Raw genomic sequence first — 20925 nt, forward strand, 5'->3', positions numbered from 1 at the left:
ATCATCAATTCTTTTTATGAGTCAAAAAAAAAAAAATGACCGTTCCATTTTTTTTTTTTTTTTTTTAATAGTCTGTTGCACTTGTATGTACTCCGGAAAAATCTGGGCTATTCCGTCTTGAATGGCCGGTTTTGGAAACGTTCGTCATGTCCATTGACATGGAAATTAAGATTGAAATCCCGTTGTTTTTTGTGCTTAACATTGAAGACTCGGGTCAATAACTGTTTCCAGCATTGCCTATTATGGACAAAATTTGAGGGTTTTACCCGAAACATGTTTTTCGTATATCATATTTCCCAATTTTTTTTTTTTCTTGTTTTCATTGTACAGCCTATTTCTTACGTCGATATTTGAATAGCTAGTTTAACTCATCCATCAAAACTTGTCCATTTGAAAATACAAGTTAAACTAGCCAAGCAAAAAAAAAAATTGAATAATAGCGATCGCAACAAGAAAAAGAAAAGATCTTTAGAAGGGCTGTCTTGTTTGCGTTCTTGCGTGGGAGAAAGTCGTATCATCAAAGCAGCGCTGGATGCGAGCAGCGGTTACTAAACTTGTGCAGCCGGCGGCTGCCGTGCCCTGCTTGGCTACCCTCATCCCATACGGAGAGGTATAAAAAAAAAATCGTAGGGGAAGGAGCATCTAGTGGCCTGGCATCAAGGAGCTATAAGCTGCTGGTTGCCCCTTCCTTTCAATCCCACACACACAACAACCTCGCCATGCCAAAAGTCATGATATAAATCATGGAACTTGAATAGAAAGTGATGGAACTTCATCGAGCAGCCTCCCTTCGTGTTCAAAGCGAAAAAAAAAATGTACAGGCAAAACATACGAATATTAAAAGATAAAAAAAAAAAAACGGAGAGAGAAATGAGAAGACAACGACGACGTATCATCATCATCATCGTCATCCGAGTAGATAAACGAGACAAGGACGGACAGAGGGACGAGGGAAGAGAGAGGCAGAGCTGACGTCTAACTCGCGCGCGCGTGATATTTTAATGATGCCCGCTCGTCTGAAAATGAAGAAAGCAACCAACTAAAAAACGAAAAATGATGGGAGTAAAAAAAAAAAGAAAAAAAAAAAAAAGAAAAGGAAAACAAAAAAAAATGAAAGAGATGCTAGAGTCCCTAAACACGAACGCGGCCAGCAGCCGTGAAACGAAAGAGTTCTGCACCTTTTTTTTTTTTTTTTTCTCTTGTCCGCCAATTTCATGAAGGATCTCATCGGTTGGTATCTCGCGAATGCATCGGAGGTGTGTGAAGCACGAGCTGCTATGGTTAAAGGGACGAAACGTGGGAGGGCCTTCAAACATTGTCCTTGGATGTGGCGACAGCCATCAATACATATTTTCGAGAAGAAAATGAGACAAGCACTGAAATAAGTGGCAATAAATCTTCAGGTCAGATCCCACGATCGCGATAACAGCCCACCGAACTGTGCCACGGCCCAGAAGCAAAAATGTGTGCCTACTTCTTCGGGGAAAAAAAGGGCGGAGTCGCGAAAGTGTACAGTGCGTGAGTGATGTCATCAAGATTCCCATCTCTTTAATTTCGTTAAAGCTAAACAAAAAATTGCTCTTTCACCTTTTTCTACGCGTTCATTCTATTGCGTTTCTCTCTCTCTCACACACACACACACACACAGTTGCATTTTTCTATATAGCGCCCCATGGCTGTACGCTCTCAGGCCTTCAGCTGCTGCCACCCAACGAGCTATAGCGATTTCTTGTTTTTTCTATATTCGGAACATGAATCGAATCTCTCACGAGAATCGAGATAAAAAAAAAAAATTGCCGCAGAGGATTTTTCTTCCGCATCAATCGATTCCACGGCAAGAGAAATGCCTTTTCGAAGCGCATCGAAAGCGTTCAGCATTGACTGGAAATCTATGATCGCTTTGGTTCTTTGGTGTTCACGAAGCGTCGGAGGTGAATGTCTAATGAGATCAACGCAGGGACCGTGCCAAGTTCGGGCGGCGCAAAGCAGAGGATTACACTTGTAACTTGACGCGCCCGCTCCCACAGACATTTGCCTATTTCCCACGCCGAAAAGAAAAGAGTCGCAAGGAAAGTTGAAAGAGAGAGTTTTTAAACTTCACTATTTTCGGCGCTATTCTTTTCAATTCACACCGCCTAGTTAAATGCCCAAAAGTGAATTTAAAAAAAAAAAAAAAAAAAGGAAGGAATTTGATAGCAATAGGCATCGATGAACGCGATAGTGACCCAGCCATCCTTTTACGCTTAATCATCAAAGCACCTCTCTTTCTCTTTTTTTTTTGTTGTTGTCGTTTATCGACTCAAGGCTTTCACGCGTCCGAGCCTATTCCGCCCTCGACCGAATTGGAGAACGCAAATTTTTATTTTATTTATTATTTGATTTTCTTTCAAATATGGGGGGGACTGTGAAATATACAGTGGAACCATTTTTTTTTTTTTGTTTTGAAACTCTGACGGTATGAAGTCATAAATAAAAAATAATAATAATTTTTTTTTGTGGCAACCAGCAGAGAGAAATATTAACTCACGAATACAAGGCGAAAATTGAAAAAAATAAATAAATAAATAAATAAAAATGAAAAGAAAACAAGACTTAGCCACATACCGCAGCTAAACCACTTGACGTTCACACGTCACGCACGATCAGTTACGAACTCCTGATTTTTGTATGAGCTTTGTTCCTTTTTTTCCCCTTACTTTCGTTTTAAAAAGAGATCAAAAAATGACGTCTAAAAATAAAAAGAGTTTGGACCTGAAAAGCAGAGGGAATGGGAATCAATAGATATTTGATGTGGTATAAACCTCTCAAAAGAAAAACTAGATAATAAAGAATGCAATAGACAAAAGGAATAGTTGCTCACACAACCGAGAGACCCCCCTGGTGTACACATTTTTGTTTTTTCATCCTCTTCCACGATAGAAGCAAGAAAATAAAATAAATTCACGCCGGAGATAAGAGAGTCGACCCTTGTACAGTATAAACATGTTGTGCTACTCCCTACCTGAAACAACAACAAAAAAATACACCAAATAGCTCTCGTTTTTTATTTGAAAGGTTGACTTATACTTGAACGTTCTGCGACCTACGATCCGGCAGCTGTTAAACTGTTTACTCATAATAACTTCTCATTCTGGACGGGGAGAAAAAAATTACAAAAACCAAAACATTCATCTCATTTCCCGTGTCTTGTCGTACTATAGCAGGTCAGCAAACCCTCTTTTGCTTTGTTTTTTTATTCGCTCTTTTCCCTATAAAAGTTTGTGGCTGTTGATCTTTAAACCAAAAAAAAAAAAATAAAATAAAGGAAAAACTAAAACGATTGCCTCTTGGAATATAGCCGTCTCAATTTGTGCAGGTCGTCTCCCTTCTTCCTCATCATCATCGTTCTGCCCCTTCTTCCTCACCGCAGGTTTTTTTTTTTTCTTTTTCACGGTGTTTTGATTACTTTGTCCCGCCAGACCCCTACCCTCGTCAAAATGAAATCCAAAACATGGGCCCCCAAATTGCCTTTTACAAGCCTTTTTTTTTCTTCTTCTTCTAACAGAGTCGATTTCATTTGGCTTTTTTTTCGCTAACAGAATGGTGGAACGAAATCGTTCAACCCTTGATTGTTACAACTTACGAACCTGTTTTTTTTTTCTTTTTTTCAATAGCCAGCCGCCAGCTATGACGCGGGCGAATTCTAGAGAAAAAAAAGAAAAACAAACGAGAGTCTAATAATGAGTCGATGCGAGGCCGTCGTTCGTTTTTCCCTCCTACCAACTCTATACCAACCCTTCACCAATGGCTGCGTCTTTGTGCCCGTGTGATTACACACATCGTCGTGCCGCATTTCTTTCGATTTTACCTCCCATTTTTTAATAACCCAAGTGGAGACAAAACACGGAAGTCGGTTCATTAAATAACGAACAAAAATCCACAACACAAGACGGTCGTCTTTTTTTTTAAACTGACCCGCAACGACCTCCCCCCTTGTTTTCTGCCCACAAGGAGCCAGAAGGCCAAAACGAAAAAGAACAAACAAAATTAAAAGAAAAAGACGTGAATTTATTTTTTTTTCCTCGTATCGTTAGATTGCGGCTTCGTTACGGCCGATGCGAAGGTGTACGCGTTTACTGTGTGAAATGTGTGCATTTTCAAATAGGTGAAATGAACGCGCCGCGGGGAGGAATATACGGCTGTCCCCAGCTCATCGGCAAATGAAGAGAAACATTTTCTTTCAACTTCTTTCCGTAACCATTCGGCACCCCCCACCCATCCGATGAACCACAACTCTTCAAACACACCAAGGTGCTTCCCTTTTTCCCACACAGCAATGGGCGCAATTTGTTGTTTTTTTTTTTTTTTCTTCGTTTAGATAGCATTCATGAGAAAAGATAAAAGAATTAAAGAGAAAAAAGAAAAGAAAAAAAAAAAAAACGATTTTTAGATTTTCACTTTCACGACAGTAGCTGTATATCATCATCCCGCTGGCGGCTATACGCTCGGTTCGAAGGTGTCTGTTCGTTCGTGTATATACATATAAAAAAAAAACGGGCTGATTATGCCGCCACGCCAAAACGGTTGGCGGCGTGATACTTGACGATGACTTAGAGACCGACCAGCGGGATCGGTATTTCGCCGTATTTATTTAATTTTTTTTTTTTTTTTCTCCTACTTTTTTTTTCGTCCATGTGTATTTTTAGATATGGCGGCAAACGAGTTGAGCATCAACATACCTACAGAACCTCATAAAAAAAAGACAGCTGACTTTGCTTGGTTCAACTAACAGCACATCACAATGAATGGAACGGCCGACTTTCATCTAATCACTGGAAAGAACGCATAAGAAAAGACACTTTTACGTGCGCAGCCTGTTTGTCCCGCAACGGCCTGATTTTCTTTTCTCCAATTAGCCCCGACTCGTTTCCGTTTGTCTCATAGGAAATCTGATGCGCAACAGGTGAGTGACGAGAGAAAATAGCGATTTCGTATAGTGAAATCGGATACCACCAAATTCACGCCATTGTTCCACGGAATGTGGACAAATTCTTTTTGCCTACTTTTCAGTTACCGCCATGATGGAACGCTCACCTGCTGGATCCATCATCGGCCGTCTGAACATACATTTTTGCCAATCCAACCTGGTGCAGATCAAATAAAAAGAGAAAAAATGGCGGCGTCTTTCTTACGTGCTGCCCATCAAATCAGTTTTTTTTTAATGGACATCCGGTTAAAATGGTCGTGAACACATTAAAATATTTCAGCAAAAAAAAAAAAAAAAAAAAAAAAACGCGCAACCGAAAAAAAAAAAAAAAAAAGTCGTACCGCCATTGTGCTCTTTTAACGTTCTGACGTCAGCAATTTGATTCCGAGAAGAGACGAACGAAAACGGATGTGAACAAATGAAAACGTACCGAGTCGCTCAACCTTATGAACGCTTGGCACGTTTACTCCCCCCATTTTTTTCCACTCTCCTTTTTCTTTGTAAGACGGTGCACGCTCATCTTTTGATTACATCTCGGCCTCTATATATTAGGGGCGTGGGGGTTGCGTATATCCACAGAGTGGCATAATACTTTATTCTCACATTTTCGTTTTAGAGTTTTAATACTTTGTGTCAGGCATAAAAATGATTGCTACCCCGCGAGTACACGTTCCTTTAATTGTATTTTCGTTTACGAGAGATGGACGCTGTTGCTTTTTTCTTCTTCTTTATAGACCCTCTTCATGTCATAAATCTCTGGTAGCTGGTATCCCGCGTATTTTCTATTCTTTTCTACCTTTTTTTTTTTTTTTTCAATAATACATCAAAACTCTTTGATAAAGCTGACCATCTGGACCACCCTGATTCTTGTGCATTGCCCGATTCTTTTCTTACACATTGAACAATTCAAAATTAAAAATTAAAATTAAAATATAAAGAAAAATGAAAAACCGGAACACTGCAAAGGCCAAAGATGAGGCATCGCCACATACCATCCCACCAGAGAGTCTCAAAAAAAAAAAGAAAAGAAAGAAAGAAACTTTGAAAGTCATGATATGATAATTTTTTTTGTTCCCCCTTTATTTTTTCTTGTCCCTCCTCAATTCCTTTAAGTCCACGCCGAACCGCCGAACGGTTGAATATAATGAGAAGTGTCAGTTTGACGCGGCTCAATGACGGTTTAAATTCCGCACCTGTTTTGTCTTTTTTTTTCAGTTCCCTACATTCCGCGTACGTACACATGCATGTTTACACGGTCCAATCGAGCCCAGACACAGAGATAGCAATCTAGCCGGGGAAAAAAAAGGCCAGCAAGATTATAGAGAACGATTTGAACGAGGTCGACACGGAGCAGGCATTTCAATTGAATTCCAATGTAGTTGCTTTTGAAAACAACCAAGATAAGTTAAGTAAATGAAAAAGATCGGCCAAGCTATTGTTTTACGCTTTTTATCCTTCTTCCACGAATGAAGATAAATTTAAAAAAAAAAAAAAAAAAAATTTTAGCTTGTCGATATCAATGGATCGCTTTTCTCGATTGCACGCCAAAGAAACACGCAGGCCGACGCCGCTTTGTTTCCGTTGTCCCTATTGAAAAACAACCCACAACGACCCCGGTTAGTAATTTCATGGCAAGTAGACGGTCAGCAGACCAAAAGAAGTGAAGATTTCAAAACAAAAGAAGAAATGAAAAACAACAAGCGTGAAATCCCTTTTTTTTTTTTAAATTTTGTCTGTTATTTCTAGCACCCGCTCCTACTGATTCTTCCGTCTTATTGTTCGGGATGAAAAGAGTGTGGCGTTGCAATGGCAGCAGTAATGTGGCTGCCATCGCATTCAGAAAGAGATGAATCGATATTATGAAACAAAAAAATACGAGGCTGGTCACGCGAGGCCAAAACGCCAGCCGATTGGGTAGTGAATCCAGACATACGAGATGAATGCCCATTGACTTGCACATCTATTGTTTTCGTAAGCAAAACGGAAAAAAAAAAAAAAAAAAAAAAAAAATCAAAGGGAATAAGTTTAACCAGTACGAAGAAATACTCCCTCATAAACAGAGGGAGTATTTACCAGTATCAGTAATTACGTATCGCGCATTCAAATCCGCTAAAACGGGAGGAAAAAATTCACTAGATCACAAGTAACCTAAAAATGAATTACACCTTCACATGACCTATCACGTCGAATGCTGCAATAAAGTCTTTGTTAGTCATGAACAATCACGAGATTTGTGTGGGAGCTTCCTTTCTTCGACTTGTTGATCGGCGCACAAATAATTCCGTTACTCCTCAATTTTTTTTTTCAAATTTTTTTTTCCATGGTTCCGTCTCGCACCGTCTACTCTGCCCACTGTGGATCCAGCTGAGGATGAACGTTGTAAACGTGGAAACGACATGTTCGATAATTATCTACCTGCGCTGGCACGAGCTCCACTTTGCGGTTGACGCGTGAAGCTACCGGGTTCTACCACTACGTAACGCCATGGCCATCGTTCCGACTGACGTGGGACGCTTGGCGGATGTTGGCTTCTCGGTGCATTGGCTTCTCCACATCGCAACACTCACACAAAAAGGGAAGGTGGGATAGAGGGATCAAGTCTAAATTTAGCTACGTCTCTAATATGTACAGACGATCGTGTTTCAACAAGATCCGGCTGTCGAACAATTCGAATCCAAAACGTAACCGGAATTCAAAACAAGGAAACGCGTTCACGTGCATAATGGTGATCCACAGTTTTCGCACGCTGTGAGAGAGATCATACAAAAAAAGTCAGTTAAAATCGTGGGGGGTATCGTAAACTAACCCCATTTTAGAGACGTTCAGTTTACGGTCAAGAAATGAAGAATAAGAAAGAAAAAAAAGAAGGGAGAGTTAGGCTACAAGTTATTCGCCTGACGAGTTGTTTTTCATCCCGTCGACAGGTAACGTAACGAGCGCGCCCTCTACCCGCTGTGCGCCTATCCACTGGCCAACCGCATAGAAAATACGGAGAAAAGGCGAAGCAACAAACGAACAAGCAACAACAACAAGAACGAACAAGAGAAAAAAATTTCCAAAAATAAAAAAAAGAAAACAACAAATGAAAATAAAGTACGGCTGAGAGCTTGAAGCGCACATCAAGCCTGTGGATAAAGCTAGGTCGTGCAAGCAGCCGGAACACTGATTAGTTGCGTAATGAATGAATAGCACCACGCCTTGTTACATGCGAGATGAGCGATGATCTCTCGTTATGTTTCATACCCGCGCTGTCCAATTCCTCTACATCCACGAAAAAACCGACTGGGTCATGGAGTAGTTCACGTGAGTCACGAATATACATATATATATATACATACATATATATATACATATACGCATACTCTCTCTCTCTTTTGCCCCTCTCCAGCGGTGACCTTTCCATTTTGCTTTATTTTATGCTTCTTGATATTTACTCCCATCCACGGCGGTGGGTGGATTGTTTCGCACGTAAACTCATCCGTCTTTGCAGAACAAGACGCGCTGCTCGACAGAGAAGGTTGCAATCCTTCTCCATGTCATAGACGCGATTTCATAACAAAAAATAAGAAAAGAAGAAGCGGCAAACGAAATGCAGAAAAATAAGTCGGGCGTATTTCGTGAAATGCCGAAGGGAACGCGCAAAATTTACCCGCACGCTAGCCAAACGCCATCTAACGGTCACGAGCGAAGAAAGAATTGAAAAAAATGAGGCAACTTACTACTTGCGCTCCCGTGCCGTCTCGTGGCGTAATCTAGCGGCTGTTGCTGGTAGTAATTCAACTGCTCTAATTTCTGCGCTCGCGACGGCGGTAAACCGGCGTTGCACGTAGGTGTCGGTTGTTGATCTGCCCGCGCAACCCAGGGCTTAAACCAATTACGGTCTTCCTTCATCCTTTCCCTAGAAGCAATAAGAAAAAAAAAAGGGAAAACAATAGCTGTAATGAACGATATTCAACGTTTGATTTATGATACATGTATTATTGTAAACGGCGCACTTTATCATTCAGAAGAACAGTCAACACTTTCAAAATTTTTATCGCATCAGGGCATTTAAAAATTTGAAAGAGCTCCGGCCACGCCTTGTGTTCTTTACGAATCTAGTTCTCGTGTTAAATGCGCTGTTTTGCCATTTAACCCATTTAATGCGAAGACAATAAACGAAAATGATAAAAGCGTTGTCGACAAAGTTGGGCTGCATGCCTTCATTTTGCACGCGCCCAAGAAAGGGAGCCCACTACACTTGACGAGTCATGATGAAAGGAAACGACGGGAAAGAACATTTGAAAGTAAACCAAACATTCTAGAGAAGTGATAGCCCGGGGGAAAAATTACCGTACAACAACTAAGAGTATCTCGAGTTAAAAAAAAAAAAAAGGGGGGGGGGGCTATTCATGTGGTGACGTGAGCCGGAACTAAAACCAACATTTTATTCCGCATCCAAACCGGAATCGGATTTTATGGCTGGAATGTGATTCAACGGCGGGAAAGAAAAAAAAAACTTACGCCTGAAGTCAAAGACCCAAGACGGATGACTTAGCTTTTGGCAGACAGGCAACATACAAGTGGGCTTCATCGATGAATAACACAAATATTTAACGTACGAATTTCTTGCGGCCAGCAAATAAAGATGAACAGACACTTGCCAGTTCGACATTGCGTGAAACGCACGTTTCACGGCTAAAGGTCTTCAACCAAAGAGACGTATCCATCTAGGCGTGGGGATGGCAGACCGTAAGACATGGGACGCGCGCTCGTGCGGTAAAGAAGAAAAATCGTGAAAATGCCAGGGAAAAAAAAGACATCACATTTCATTCACCTCTCGCGCTTTTTTTTTTTTATTCGCTAGGAAAATACGAATAATTCGGTCGCGTCTGCCGTGGAAATCAACATGACATTGCATAAAAAAAACTGAAGATGAAACGCGTACAACAAAACATGTAATCAAACGAGATCAAGCAACGATCAAATGATCGTATTTACACCCTTTGGCGATGACTAGTGTTTTAACGATGATCAACGCAATCAATTCGCTGGCCAGCCAAAGAGAGACCCATGCCGCGAAAAAATTCAACAACGTAGTAGGTTGAAAATCTCGATTAATAGCGCGACATTCCTCTGCATCTAACACTACATTTTCTTAGCTAAAAAAAACAAACACAATCACTAGCATCGTCAATGTAGCGGTGCTTTTGCTACGTCGTTTCGCATCATCACCTTGAACAACCAATCATTTTTGATTTGCTGGTCCGTTGGGTTAAGGTCGAATCTCCGTAAAAAGAACCTGCCAATTTTCACACAGACCCACTTACAGACACACACACACACATACGAAAAAGACAAGGCAAAGAAGAGTGGCCGTTAACCGCTGAAATCTTTGTTGGGAGAACAGTGGGCTATTTCTGGTGGTATACGGTACGTTATCATTATCGACGCGAAGAAGTAATCACACCCATCCAATTTTGTTAATCCCCGCTTTTTATGCAAAACTGTTACCGCAAAGAAAATGCCATATTGGTAACGAGATAACAAAATTGGATAGTTGCACACTTGTCGTAAACAAAAATATGCAAGAGACACCATGCTGCCGGGCAGACAAGTTTGACTTTTGGTGTGGAAAGGAAAGAACAGGCTGGACCGAAGTCATCGACAGGGAAAACCATGGGGAATGCTTAAGGGGACGAGCGGACACGAAAAGCCAGAAGCAGAACCGTTGCAATGGATTTAGAACAATGAACCCAAAAAGAAGAGAAAAAGGTCAACGAGGGTAGGCCGATCGGAACTTCTTGTTCCCATAGCAGATGAAAACATTTTAAATTGAATTATTAAAAAATTCTGGCTACTCGTCAACTTCTATCCCGTTATTTCTCCGAGCTTGTAATGTGACCTGTCCCTTGCCCAAATGCCGCGATCTTGTTTTGTCCCTGGCCAGTTTTTTTTTTCAGTCAAAGAAAAATTAAAAAAACAAAACAAAACTAGCAACTTTTCTTTCAAGTTAAAAAAAAAATCTTTGCAAATTCCAATTAGAACGGCACTTTTTTTTCTTTTCCACCATCACGAATTATGATATCAGCCGTGGGTTTCAAAATAATGGCTTCCAAATTGTCTACGTCGACAAGGTCAATCAATTCTCAACAGGCCTCGAACTAGCTGCCATAATAAGCGCAGGTCTCCAAGTTCGGAAAACAGAAATTCGTAGAATGTCTTTATCACATCAATTCGGTATAGACGAACAAAAGAAAGCAAAAGCTATTGTGCGCATACCACATCGATGGCTTTTCGTAGTTTCCTTCTGTTCGAGATGCCGAGATACGGTCGTTATAGAGAGCGGCTGATTTAACTATTTGATCATGGGCATAGCTCGCATGCATTTTGAAATTGCGTTGCATCATGTTGAAAACAAAGTCTGGTCTAAGCACTAGCTACTGTTTTGATATGCTCGCTGCTCTTGTGACACAAATTGTTGCGTGATCTAATTTTCAATTAACAATCCAGTCGAATAACTCAAACTTACGAAACACCAACGGTGCCAAGGTGGTTTAATGCTACCGAGCATGTGACGTAGAATGAACAGCTTTGAACTTTCCAAATTACATTTCCAGGGCAATTGTTTTCGACGGCAAGAGCATTCACGGTATCGGAAAAAAAAAACTTCTCATCTGTCGGCTGATCGTTACGTCCTCCGTTATTTTCTTTCTACGGGATGTTCTCCGATTCGTTAATGAGAACCTGTTTTAACTGTGATTTTCTCGTTATCGATGGAAAGATTTACAGGCAACAATACGGTGGTTTCTACAAGACAAAAAAAAAATTCCTAGCAGTTAGTGCCATCTTCCCCGCAACAAAGACCATAGTGGTGTTCATTATGCATAAACGAAACAGTTGAGACACCTGGTCTGTTTTTTAAGCAAAAAAAAAAGTTGTTTTCTTTGTTTCCGAATTGCCAAACCTTTTTCACGACATCGCGAAATGTGATGAAAAAGCCCATAATTACAAAAAATAATTTTAAGGTAGTAATAAAAATACAAGCAAGCGTTCCTGGCATATTTAACATGACGACTCACGGCAGCATTTGTTTCACTGCGACAGAAATTTAATAAGCCGTGAAGCAGTAAAACGCAATTAAGCCGAGCGGGCGAGGCGTGCGCTCCGAGCCTGCGACCCACCAATAAACCCCCGAATGTCATCGCAAAATACTTCGCTTCGTTTCACTTTCTGTTTCCTCCGCGGTCCCCGCTACATCAGTTTAATGAAAAACGGATCGCGTCATGATCAAGGGCTTTTTAAAAACCGCGAAGGTGAGACCGCATTCCCTAGCAACACCTTACGTCTTGCCTCGCATCTTTTCACTGCTTCTTCAGCTATTAACTTTCTTTCGATTCTAAACGTGGGTACGGATTCGGGGTGCGATAATATTGAACAGACACACACACACACAACGGAATTGATCAAGACACGGATGCTTTTATGGAAAACAATTAACGCTCGACGATGCATAGCAGCAAGATTGTGCGGTCAGTGAGTTAAAGCTATAACGCCACATAGCCCAATGTCTTTACGGTTCGTTATTGGCGAGTGCTGGTAATAAGTGGTGATGAAAAAAAAAATGAAAATAAAAACACGAGAGTGATGGTGCGTTGCCAATTGGTCTATCGTGGAAAATCGAGTTTGTATACGGGAAGAATAACGAACGTACTGCATGGCAAACGTAAGTACCTTCAAGGTTGTTATGCTTTAAGGCGAAGACGGGCCGCCAGGACGATGAGCCCTTCTAAGCTCTTCAAACAGATCCAATAAGAAAATGTTGGGGTCGTGCACGTACACAGAAAGGAAAGGTTCCAATCACGCAATATTTCGATTTATTGAGTTGTTTTTCGAAAGCACGGCACTAACGACACTAGATAAACACGCTGGAAGCTGAAGCAATTCACGCGTTTGAAACAGAAACAAACGATGAAGAAAAAAAATTACTTTCTCTCACGAACAACAGTTATTGCAGAAATTTCAGTTATTGCTGTAACTAAGATTTCTGAAACTCAAATATTCGTATGTTCCCCTTCTAATGCACCAATCTAAGGAATGGAATACGTAATAGCCAGGAGGGTGCAAAACCGGATAAGAGCGAGGTCTGCTGCAGCTACCACTACCCACTAAATCCAAAAGCTAACTGAGAGATCTATCGAATTCCTGTCGCCCACAGACCAAGCCTCCCGAACGCTAGTGGGCAGGTACAGAAGACGCGGATTCAAAATTTTTTTAGAGGGCACCAGTAATCGCTGCTAGTGCCTTTCTCTCTTCAAGGCATTCAACATAACTGGATGAACAAGTCATTGAATACAACAACAAAATAAGGAAAACAAAAAATTGAAAAGTGAAAAATATTCATTTCATTTTCTCCGTGAATATTATGTTAAACAGTCAATGGCCTGAACTCCGGCTTAGCGATACCAGTTCGTATACGAAAAGCGAAACCAGCAAGGGGTGAATCGTGCCAAACTCTTTGCACGTTGGAAAGTTAGATGGTTAAGACTTACTTGACTGCCTTAGAGAACAGAAAATTTTCGAATCCAACACGGAGCCGATTTAACTGAACGAGACGTGATAACGGTGCGATGGTCGCTGTGTTCAACGTAAGATGACGGCGAGTCTAAGCTCAATAACCCACGAAACGTAGATAGCCTCTAAGGCTCATCTACCGCTTATAATAGAGAGGCCCATCGCTTTCAAGTTCGAGAACAACTTCTTACGTTACGTTTCGCTTGTTGTCTTTCCCCCCTCTTTTTGATGGCCATCAAATTCTCACATACGAGTATCCCAACGTCGGCAAAGTTCTTTGTTTCAGGACCAGCCAAGAATGGTCGACAATGTAAACAGATGTGCCCAAGCAATTGCCTATCTTTCTGGACTGATTTGTGTACATGTTGAGCGCACAGTTGGATGACAGTGACGGAAGAAATAGAGTAATAATCGCGCCTTGTTTTTCTCCCACAATTTGTCTGCTCGCAACGGCGTGCAGTCGTACAAGATCCTGCCTTCCCCTCATCAGTGAATTGTTCTCACGAATGCTTTTGATATTAGCCACGCCACGAAGAATGTGAAAAACCGCTCGATCGAGCGCTCTGCCAACCTTGAACGAATAAATCTAGTAAAAATCAAAGTGTTGCTTTAAAAAGCCGACCATGGACGTTTATTCCTCCCCCCCTTTTTAAAAAATGACTTTCTTTACCGTAAAACATCGTACCGATTTTTCTAACCTGCGACTAATTCCAGTACACCAGTGCGGCTTGCAAATTCAGGACAAACGGCTATCAGATACGACAGAAAGACCACAAACAATTTCACTTTCTCCTTTCCTTATTTTTTTTGTTGTTTGTTTGGGGGGAAGGGGTACAAAAAAAACTTGAACTCCCTAAACCACGAATTGGCAGTCAAAAAAAAAATCCTCAAGAAACTTTCTCCAACTTACAATCTCGGGGTATATTGATTTTTTTTTTTAACTTTGTGGCGTGGTAGAAAAACATGGGTTCACTGTAATGGAGGGCAGTTCGATTGCCTTGCATTAACTTAGGTTTAAGAATAAGCCCCTTAATCTCAGAATTCTAGCAACGGACACAAAAGAAATTATAGTCTACGGCATTTCAATTGAAATGAAAAACCACGACATGAATTGGAATAGAAAATACAATTACTTTGACTAGCAAATGGGAGTACGAGTTACCAACAATTCGAAACCAAGGCAAGAACACGTGACAAAAACTGCAACTCTGATAAACTAACAATAATATTGAAATGGATTACCCAAAATGGCTGAATGCAGCAGCGGCACAGGGGAAATGACGGCGAATTGGTCCCAGCCACGTTTCATGAAGGTATGAAAAACTCGTTGCATAATGTAGTGCTCTCGTTTTCGAGGTGATCTGACGTTAGTAGCAAACATGATTGAGAACGATGCAACGGATTCGAGTTGATGGTTTCAAGGTACTATTTGTGGCAATCTGATCATGGCGGGCAAACCAGCATGCAGGAACCCGCACATCCACAGTTAGTGTTTTTGGGTTTTGGCGACACAGAAAATTGCAACAATACTGGACTGTTATTGATTGTTGGGCACACAGTTTGTTTCATCACTCGAAAATGGGTTGCAGGGTCAGTAAAAAAATTACAGAGCAAATTCTCAATGTTACAGAACTAATCTGTTCTACGCTCTACTGCGAACTATTGTCTCTGCGCACTACATCGACCTTGTCTCCTCCAAGTCACTGGTACGTGTGGCAAGTCCGACTCTCAGACAAAAAGGGTTTTGCGTCGTTTTTTGGCGGGAAGTTTTCGCGCAATTTGGCAACTCAAAAGATAACTGCAACAAAAAAATCTAAAAAAAAAAAATACATCACACAATTGATTTCTATTTTTTCTAAGAATAAAAAAAAAAAAGTAATGTGTCCATTCCTGTTAAAATATACTTTTATTGAACAAATCGTCATTAACGTGTTTGACTAGCTTACCAGACGATTAACGTATTTGGAAAAGATTAATCTTGATTAATTAACTGCCACCACAAAATAGTTCTTGTCAAGTAGAGTGTAATTTATGGATTAGTATATTGTTTTACAAAGTTTTTGAATCCCTTAAATTAGATTCGAATGTCTATCCATTTGAGGCATCGAAACAGTGTTTCTATACCTGCAGTATCATTAAAAAACAAATTATCTTAAGTCCAAGTAACGCCTTTCCAGTTTGGATCTCATCACTCGTCACACGAAAGAAAGGATGCAAAATATCAGAAAAACTTGTCACCATTTTAAATATTGTCATCCCAAGCCTAGTTTTCCAGCATTTGATTTAAAAATCATTGTTGATCAATATCTTGATAATGCGAGAATGTTATCATTTTTCCCTTACCAAAAGTGAGTGGAAACTGAAACACCGGCATTTGAAGCATTCGTTGATTGGAGTTGTGGTTTCGAGGCAACCATGAAACTTGTTGCATTCCTTTTACGACCTAGTAGATTTCACCGTCCATGTTAGTGGCATCCACAGAAAGTATTGGTAAGGAATGACTAACCATGTTGCCATCATTTGCTTTTCTGTAAGGGCTTCTGTATTGTCATTCGAGTATAAAAAGAAATAACGTTCTCTTCCGCTCAGAAACGACTAACGTTAACAAAACCCACTCTCCCGACAAAAGGAAAACGAAGGACAAGAGGACAGTGCCCATTTTCAACAAGACGAGAGTTCGTAATGGCTCATGCTAACCCATATTTTTTTAAATGATCGTTATCAAAATTATAGTAAATAAAATTTTTTAGAAAATTATAGATAATAATGAAAAATTATTCGCTAACAGATCAACGTTACATTGCACGTAGTGCTGGTTCTCCTTTAATCACGGCCAGAATGGGCTTTCTTCTGCTTTCGAGATTGTTACAGCAAGACGGCGGCGATGGTTTAAACATCCCAAACCTTAAAAAAAGGGGGATCAGCTTTTGCAGGAACATCCAAAGAGGTCGGAGGTAGAGGGCCAAATAGGAAAGATCTGAGAGAGAGTTGTAAGGAATAGCACAACCAATCATAGATCCTCCTCTATTGTTCTTGTGGTGGGGTAGGAGCCGGCAGAAGAGGTGAACAGTTTCTCGGTGCTCTGTATTCTTGGCATGATACGAGTCATTGGACTTGTAAAGGGAGTAATGTCGAGTGATAATTCAGACAAAACACACAAAGAGAAACCATTGAGAGAATGCAGAATTGAAATTGCAATCAAGAGAACGATAGCCCATGGCTGGCAGTATCGCTTTAAAACAAAATCATTTGGGCACGAAAACAAGCCCTGAAAGAAAATTGATACGAAAAATCAACTTCGTTTTAAGAGCCGATCGTCTTGTTTTCCGTCTTTTTCAAACACCCAAAAAGGGCGACACACACATCACACTTCAACGTAGAAATAAGCGGACGAAATATTTTTTTTTCTCAAGTAGGGCGAAAATTTTATACAGAAAGAGGGAGGAAAATGATAACTGCGTCACGGACAAAAAAAGAAATCGGATGGGAAACAACACAAACGAGGGAAAAGGCCAAGAAAAAAAAGAACTAACTCGGAGCGAATGAAAAAATTGGCAATCAAATAATCTTTTTTTGTTGTTTTCGAACCCGATCAGTAGAAACTACAGTTTTACATGAGAATAAATACAGCTTCTGTCACTGACAGGCTCGTCTTTTTGTTATCTTACTGATGAGAGATACCACCATCTTTCTGAGTCGCAATGCATTCAACGTACCTGCAACGGCCGTCTTTTGACGTGTTGCTTCGCTCCGACGAAGAGGGGAGAACAAAAAACCATAGAAGGAAAAAGATTTCACCGAGGAAATACAGAACGGTTTCGCGAGAGTATATATATGTATAAAAAAAAAGAAAAAAAAAAGAATTCTGGTGGTTTAAAGACGAAAGAAGACGAGCGAAGATGATTTTTCCTCCCGGTGAGAAAAAATTCAGTCTGACATAAAATGATTGGGCGGCTTCAACTCCTCCAGCTCTTTCATCTGTTGCCTTAAGAAGAGGATCCTACTTAAAACAATGGGAAAAAAATTGTTTAATGTATATTCTTGCTTACAGACATCTATTCGAAGCGTACCGTTGTTCCTGCAGAGTGGCTTGAATATCAGCCACCCGAACCAAAGAACGAGCCATCTTCAGCTCGGCCGAGACTTTAGTTACATGAAGATTGCCAATAGTATGCAAATCTTCGCTCACTTTCGTCGCCTTCAAAAGAAAAGAGTATAAATAATCAACAAAGCGAATCGGGACACTATCATAAGAGTCACCCACCTGTTTCTCTAATAGCTCCGCCGGCCATCCGGTCACGTGAGAAATTAAATCTGGTCGATAATGGGATGCTAGTGAAGGTGTCAACGCATGACTGGATGCAGCGGATGGCCGTAAACTGGCCGCTGCCGCTGACAGAGAACTCAAACTCGTTGCCGGACTCCCTAAATGACAAATATGTCCTAAGTTAGCACTGCGTCAATATGAGAACTATTTGGTTTAAGTATGATTAATATGCACCTAAATTCTCCATTTACGGCACAATAAAACAAGAGAGTAAAAATCGAAAATTGAATTTTTAAAAATGAATTTGAGTCAGACGGGCATTACCTCGACGAAAGTCAGCTTCGAGTCTTTCTGAATGAGTAGGCGTGGGAGGACCGTTAGCAGGATCGCCTTCTAATGGCATCGGCGTCGACAGAGCGTGGCAGCCATCCTGCAGGTGTGAAGACGATGCTCCGAGCGAGTTCATATTCTTTGGTAGTGTCGCCACATTCGAGGCGGGAACAGCGATCTGCGACGAGGAAAGCAATGTCTGCAACGACTGCAAGACCTCGTGTGCAGGTAGCTCCATATGTTCCAAATTTTGTAACGAACCTGGAAAACAAATTTTGTCATATCAATCACCGTTCAACAGATGCGTCAACCTTCTAATTTACCTAGAGCAGTGATATTCCCCATTCGTCCTAAGGTCGACGCAAGCATAGATTGTATCGCAGGATTGATCTGAATGGCAGATCCTGAAACGGATGATCGTGTTAACTGGGTTAAAAGCTGCTGGAGGGATGAGAGACTGGTCGTTGTAGCTGTTGCCGCCGTCGTCGGCATCGAAGAACCCGTTTGTAACGGCGACATCAAACTAGGAGCCCGACTGGGTTTCAAAGGATAAACAAACAGAATCCATCAGTTCATTTCCACTATGAGACTTCAACAAGACATCTTAAGAGAAGTTCCAAAACAAAAAAAGGAATTGGGGAGGTAGTCACATTGATAGGGCAAAGCATGCAGCAGTTACCTGGTTGAGGCATTTGGAGTTTGGGAGGAAGGTCTTGTGAGTTGTACGGGAGTGCTGGTCGGCGGATGAGACAAGAGACGTGGCAGAGCAGTTGCTAATGAGACGGGCGCAGCAGATACAGTTGTAGTGGGTGTTAATCGTGGATCCGGCGTGTATGGAGTGGCAACTTTCGGCCCGGAGGCCTCCGAAGTTGGCGTACTATCCGCCGGGGAAATGTCCATATCTTGGCTAGGTCGCTCTAAAGAGGAATCATATTTAACGTGACACATGCTGGACGAATTCCATTGCCTGATGAAAAATAAGCGGATCCACTTTTTCGGAAATCGACTGATTTTGCAAGCAATAGGCCTATATTAGTAAAATAAGATCAAAGTTAGGCGTACCATAGCTGTGTCTTCTGGATTGCGGCTGCTCCGGCATCGAGGGCTGAGGTTGGTGAGTTCTATGATTATCTCTGCTTTCTGAACGAGAAGATGTCATATTGCTGCTACTGCCACTGTTGTTGTTACTATTCGACATAGTACCAGAACGACTAAAATTGGAATGTCTATCCGACGGACCGCTGCTACTGTTTCGAGACGACGAGTAAGAAGGTCGGTCGTACTTTCTTTCACGATCACGATCCCTATCACGTCTGTAACGTTCCCGGTCACGCTCATGTTCCTTGTCCTTTTCCCAATCGACCCAGTCGCGAGGCTTCTCCCATTGAGAGACTTCGGTTTTGCAATTGTAGTAATATTTCTTTCCCGAAGAACTGACGTGCTCTGTCCAGTCACCAACTCGTAGAGGCTTTTCCTCTGTAGATCCCCGATCGTGGTTATTGCGTCTATCCGAGTCCCGTGGTCGTTCCCGTTCACGAGGAGACCGATTGTCTCTGTCTCTTTCTTTGTCCCGTATCCGTTGCGCATAAGAGCCTTTGTGCACATAGCTTCTGTCTCTGGGACTGTCACCAAAGGAGTTCGGGCTGTCAGATCGTAGTCCCGTACCGTTGGGCGAGTCCCGTGTTCGATCATTGTATCGATCATAGTTTCCTTTGGAATTACCGTATTTGGTACTGGCCTGTCAATGAATGAAAACAAATTATAAGTAACAAAGCTTTGAAGTAATATAAAAATAAATCAATAATAAAAAAATAATAGGAGGACAAGCACAGACATACAACCAAACTTAACTGCTACCAAGTAAGATTCACTATTATGCTATTGGATACTCCATTGTATGTAGAGCTGTCACTTGCTTAAACTCTTTGTTTACATGGGAAAACATTGCTAACCAATTGAATTGAAATCAATTAATGCCTTCCTGAGAATACAGGCCTTTGAAAAACACCAAAAATCAAAAGCTAATGGAGTGAAAAGAGAAAAAATAAGAATAGACAGCTAATGTTTACCAAATGATACTGAGAACACTGTCAACAAAATTGTCCTCATTGTTTGTTTTTTTGTGAAAAAATTTTGACTAGAAATTCTTTAGCTCAAACTAATAGTAGAAACTGGGTATTTCATAAGTTTTAAAAAAGGAAACCAAAGAAACCTCAAGTTTTACTACCATTAACTGTACTGTTGACCTAACCCAACTGTATGTTTACGAATTTTCTTTTGTCTTATGAATAGTATACTTTCATTACTAATATTACCTGGTAGGGATGGGACTGATGTTTATCGAAATACCTGTAACGAAAGAAAAACACATCAATAAATAAAAATAAATTCCAACAAATATGGCGGAATCAACTGTCACGAATTTTATGTTATTAGGGGAGTAGTAACATGTACACAAAAAAAAATCTTACCCATCATCCAGTCTTGGTAGTTTCCTAGCATGCATTACCATCAATGCAATGATCTACAGGAGATTAGATATAACAGAGCTGAATCAGCCCTTTCTTTCAACGAAACGAATCTGGAAGTTTAAGTTTAAGTTTTTCCAATCGTCAGACGCCATATACATCCGGGGTCCCTGCATCGAAGACACAGCGATGCCACTTTATTATAAACAGTCCAAGGCCTCAAAGCTTTTTGCCTGGAGGGTGGGAAGAAGGACGAACGCAGCATTGCGAAATCTACTAAATAATCTTCAAAATAAGTTAATTTTGAAACGTAAAATGCCAAAGAGATTTAAGTCTTTATC

The 20925-nt window shown here is 40.9% G+C and overlaps 3 protein-coding genes across 3 annotated transcripts in view; 1 reads left to right on the forward strand and 2 right to left on the reverse strand.

Annotated features, from left to right (window-relative positions):
- LOC130685458 (pleckstrin homology domain-containing family G member 5-like) overlaps positions 1–14934 on the reverse strand; it is a 123549-nt gene extending 108615 nt beyond the window's left edge. The window contains exons 1-2 of the mRNA XM_059494415.1: positions 14762–14934; positions 8686–8864 (exon numbers count right to left, since the gene is read on the reverse strand). The gene's annotated coding sequence lies outside the window, so the exon portion shown is untranslated. The remainder of the gene's footprint in view (positions 1–8685; positions 8865–14761) is intronic.
- LOC130685252 (RAC serine/threonine-protein kinase-like) overlaps positions 1–20925 on the forward strand; it is a 72015-nt gene that overhangs the window by 14963 nt on the left and 36127 nt on the right. The window lies entirely within an intron of this gene.
- Positions 17173–20775, reverse strand: LOC130685247 (WW domain-containing adapter protein with coiled-coil-like). The gene is made up of 9 exons (XM_057508515.2): positions 20588–20775; positions 20432–20465; positions 19179–19854; positions 18796–19033; positions 18440–18651; positions 18111–18377; positions 17784–17944; positions 17590–17717; positions 17173–17519 (listed from the first exon to the last, which is right to left on the reverse strand). Exons 1-9 carry the CDS (start codon positions 20626–20628, stop codon positions 17447–17449), a joined length of 1830 nt encoding a protein of 609 aa, XP_057364498.1. The 5' UTR covers positions 20629–20775; the 3' UTR covers positions 17173–17446.

The sequence above is a fragment of the Daphnia carinata genome, chromosome 3 (assembly GCF_022539665.2).
Source record: "Daphnia carinata strain CSIRO-1 chromosome 3, CSIRO_AGI_Dcar_HiC_V3, whole genome shotgun sequence".
In the NCBI taxonomy this organism is placed as follows: Eukaryota; Metazoa; Arthropoda; class Branchiopoda; order Diplostraca; family Daphniidae; genus Daphnia; species Daphnia carinata.

Excerpts from the sequence above, each read along its gene's own strand:
- LOC130685247 (XM_057508515.2), bottom strand. The coding sequence starts at position 20,628 with ATGGTAATGCATGCTAGGAAACTACCAAGACTGGATGATGG. Across the intron at positions 18,378-18,439 it reads GGGGAATATCACTGCTCTAG|GTTCGTTACAAAATTTGGAA; the intron begins GTAAATTAGAAG and ends TTTGTTTTCCAG. Across the intron at positions 17,718-17,783 it reads CGGAGCTATTAGAGAAACAG|GCGACGAAAGTGAGCGAAGA; the intron begins GTGGGTGACTCT and ends TTTCTTTTGAAG.